The sequence below is a fragment of the Malus domestica genome, chromosome 07 (assembly GCF_042453785.1).
Source record: "Malus domestica chromosome 07, GDT2T_hap1".
In the NCBI taxonomy this organism is placed as follows: domain Eukaryota; kingdom Viridiplantae; phylum Streptophyta; class Magnoliopsida; order Rosales; family Rosaceae; genus Malus; species Malus domestica.
Genome location: NC_091667.1, coordinates 21,611,684 through 21,615,429, shown reverse-complemented (window position 1 = coordinate 21,615,429; position 3,746 = coordinate 21,611,684). Strand labels below are relative to the sequence as shown.

Here is a 3,746-nt window from a genome sequence, read left to right as displayed (position 1 = left end):
TTCTTTATGCTTTATAACAAAGCAGCATAGGATATTTTGAAACATCAATAACAATACTCAAACAGTTGAACAATAATATCTTAAAAGACTATAAACATCAGTGCTTATTGACAATTAATCTTAAATTAAATACTCATATTCTAACATAGAATCGAGCAGCACATCATATGGTTCCTCATGCTCTAATATCACCCAATAAAAATTAGGAGATTATATTCACATATCCCAAATTATTTCTCTCACACTCTTTTAATTTTTTAATATTATTTATCAAATACTAATGGTGTGTAGAAAATATTAAAAAAATAAAAAAAATGTGAGAAAAATAATTTGGAATGTATGAATTTAATTTCTTTAAAAATTAGCCAGGTTAGGTGCGAAAGGGACTTGTTGAACCCTACAGGGATAAGACCTAGAAACTTCAAACCTTCTTCCGCGTTACTTCTCGTCAGTCACTATTATAATTTTTTTAGAGAGAGAGAGAGAGAGTTTATGAGTCTAATAATTTTCGGGGTTGAATGGGTCGGCAAGACTTTTCGTACACATTTCTCTTTATATCTCTACTATTCGTACACATTTCTCTTTAATGCTCTACTATTTTGCCTTCTTTTTTTTTTTTTTTTTGTCATTAGTTAAGCTTGGGGTGGGGGGAATCGAACTTAGGGCAAAAGAAAATCAAATTAGTTAAGTTTTCTTCAGTCAAATCTGTCTCTTTTCCTTATCTTTTCCCATCATCTTTTCTCATCCCCTTATATCCACCCCCTCTTCCTCACACTTCCACTAACAAATTCAAACACACAACGTTTCCCTTCTCTCCATAACATCACAACTCTCTCTCTCTCTCTCTCTCTCTCTCTCACTACTTAAGCAAACTACCTATCAATCTTCATTTGGGAGATTTGGTGTTTCTAGCTCAAATTTATCCATAATTTCCATAATTATCACAACTTGAAGCATTATTTTTAGTTTCTTTTTGAGTTCACATTTTTGTAAATGGAGAAGAGGAAGAGCATGGAGTGGGAGCAGAAGAGTCTAAGCAATGAGCTAACTCAAGGGAAGGAGCTGGCGGAGCAGCTGATGAGCCACCTCCACCATTCTTCCTCACAAGAAACAAAAGACTTTCTGATTTCAAAGATACTTTTTTCATATGACAAGGCACTCTCACTGCTCACAGGCAGTGGGGATGGCTCTGACGGAGAATCCAAGCACATCGCAGCTCATGAAAGTATGTTGGAATCACCAACTTCATTTGGCAATAGTAGCCCATTGAGTGAGATCTCTGACCAAGATTGCAAGGACAAAAATGTCTTCAAAAAGAGGTCATTTTTTTATTTGGTGTTTAATTTTGTTAGATGGGTAGTTTTTTTATTAGTTAAATTTAGTTGTTGAAATTGGATATTGATGAAATTGTTGGGATTTTTTTGTGTTGCAGGAAAACAATGCCCAGGTGGACTAAGGAAGTGAAGGTTTCCACTGGAACAGGGTTAGACGGGAGTCTTGATGATGGCTATAGTTGGAGAAAATATGGCCAAAAGGATATCCTTGGAACTAATCATCCAAGGTGAGAACTATTACTTTTTGAAGTTTATTAAACGATATTCTAATTTAATCTAATTTATGACGATGGAATCCAAGTTAAGTGTAGAAGCGTGATCGTACTGCATCACACGAGTCAAATCTCTATTTGCTCGTAGTGGGAAACACCTTTTGCTTTTTATCATACGAGTCTGATTTAATCATTAGTCAGTGACTCATGAATCAGGCTGCTCCTAAAACATATGCAGCACATGAAAATTGCTGAACACCAAACACCTTTTCCTTTTCTTCTTTTTTGCTATAAAAATTATATCCACAAATTACAGAAAGATGATGATTTCTTTTTCTACAATTGCATGAAGGAGAAAAGTTCTTACAAATTAGAACTTATCCAAATGTGACTGTAACTGGATACTAAAAGCTTCTGGTTGCTGACAGCTTGGTTTATGTGACACTTCAATTTTTTGCAAGTTCGTCTGTATATAAGTACCGTTTTTTGTTTTTTTTATTTTTTGTTTGGCCCATAGGTTTGACAATTCTTAAGCATACAGCGGTACATACCTTTTAACGTTAAACGTGTCTTGCCCTGGTCACGAGTCCAAGTCCAAAACCGGATCTGCCTTCTCTATCATTTCAATTCCCATACATTCTCATCCCCTTCTATTTGTACGGTCACGGTTAAGCCACGTCAACATTTTATATTATTATTGGTTTTTATCTTATTATCTCTATAAAAAAAATCAATATAAAATGCTGACGTGACTTAACCGTGACCGCATAAAATAAGAAGGGATAAGAATGTATGAGAACTGGGAGGGCAGAGAAGTCGGGTCCATCCGAAACCTATTCTATGGGCGGCCTAAAACTACCGTGTGTACACCAAAACCATGTATGGACCACAAAACAGGCGTTTGTGCTTTGGCTCAATTTGGGACCGTTGATATTTACTCAATAAAATGCCATCTAATATGTCACTTTCAATGGTGGTCTACAATACATGTAAATTTAGTGAGACAAGAAATTAATTTCTAAAGAGGGTTTTTGTTTTCTTGCGTTGCAGAGGCTACTACAGATGCACACATCGTGGCACACAGGGTTGCGTAGCGACCAAGCAAGTACAGAAATCAGATGCAGACCCAACAATCTTTGTGCTAACCTACAGGGGATTACATACTTGTAGCCAAGTCTCACGGTCAGCTAGGGTTAAAGAAGAGTTCAAAGGCAACCAAAATAAAACCCTAGAAGTCGAAAAACCGAATCAGTTTTCAACGGAGATGTCATTCAGTTTCGGAAGAGCAGGGCTTAGGGTTAAAACTGACCATTTGGACACTAGAGAGAATGATATATTTCCATCATTCTCCTTCCCTTCCACTCCGATTGAATCCGAAAATGTTGGGGACCATATTTTTAGCGCAATTATGATGGAGAGCAATTTGATGGATGACTATGCTCCGGTATTTGGATCTCCAGCAACAACATTTGAGTCGGACTACTTGACAGTGTCACCGTGCCATGTGAGCAGTTTCGGACTAGTGCATGAAGTGCAGACTTCAGAATCTGGTCTCACGGAGATAATCTCAGCTCCAACTTCAGTCACCAATTCACCAATTGGGGATTTTGACTTCTCAATTGATGATTTGGAATTTCACCCAGATTATTTTGGCTTAAAATGTTAACTTTTTCCTTCTCTACTTTGGAAAGAAAAAAAAAAACCCTAAAAAAATTGCAGAGAGATAAATGAGGCTTGGAAGAGAGGTTCCTCTGTCTAGTTAGTTAATTTTTTTTTGTCCAGGTAGTTATTAGAAGTAGCGTGTTAGGAAGCCTTTCTGTGTGTCTTTACCTTTCTTTTTCTTCTTTCCACTTCTAGCCTCATTGAATTGTAAATTCTTTGGTCCAAGAGGATTAGTGCTGATTTAAAAAAATAAAATGCAGTCTTGATCAAATTTTGAGTTAATAAGATCAAAATCTTAACAACTGCCACAATTGACTGATCAGTGATCAGAGGCATTGGTCTTGGCTGGAAGCAAACTCACCCATCTTTTGTGCCCACTTTAGAGTTCCATCCAATATCTCCTTGGCACCAAATTTGTACTCGAATCCAATTTTCTTTAGCTTTGAAGAACCCCAATAAATTTCTCTCTATATCTTCAACAAACCTAAAACAAAACAGCACTCAATGAACTTCTGAATGCATAATGTTTGGAACCATT

At 36.6% G+C, this 3,746-nt stretch overlaps 1 protein-coding gene across 1 annotated transcript; it reads left to right on the top strand.

The window, feature by feature from the left end:
* Positions 1 to 539: 539 nt before the first annotated feature.
* On the top strand, positions 540 to 3,479 carry LOC103439302 (probable WRKY transcription factor 46). Its single transcript, XM_008377844.4, has 3 exons — positions 540 to 1,319; positions 1,433 to 1,561; positions 2,597 to 3,479. Exons 1-3 carry the CDS (start codon positions 994 to 996, stop codon positions 3,210 to 3,212), a joined length of 1,071 nt encoding a protein of 356 aa, XP_008376066.3. The 5' UTR covers positions 540 to 993; the 3' UTR covers positions 3,213 to 3,479.
* Positions 3,480 to 3,746: the final 267 nt, after the last annotated feature.

Excerpts from the sequence above, each read along its gene's own strand:
- LOC103439302 (XM_008377844.4), top strand. The coding sequence starts at position 994 with ATGGAGAAGAGGAAGAGCATGGAGTGGGAGCAGAAGAGTCTAAGCAAT. Across the intron at positions 1,320-1,432 it reads AAAAATGTCTTCAAAAAGAG|GAAAACAATGCCCAGGTGGA; the intron begins GTCATTTTTTTA and ends TTTGTGTTGCAG. Across the intron at positions 1,562-2,596 it reads CTTGGAACTAATCATCCAAG|AGGCTACTACAGATGCACAC; the intron begins GTGAGAACTATT and ends CTTGCGTTGCAG.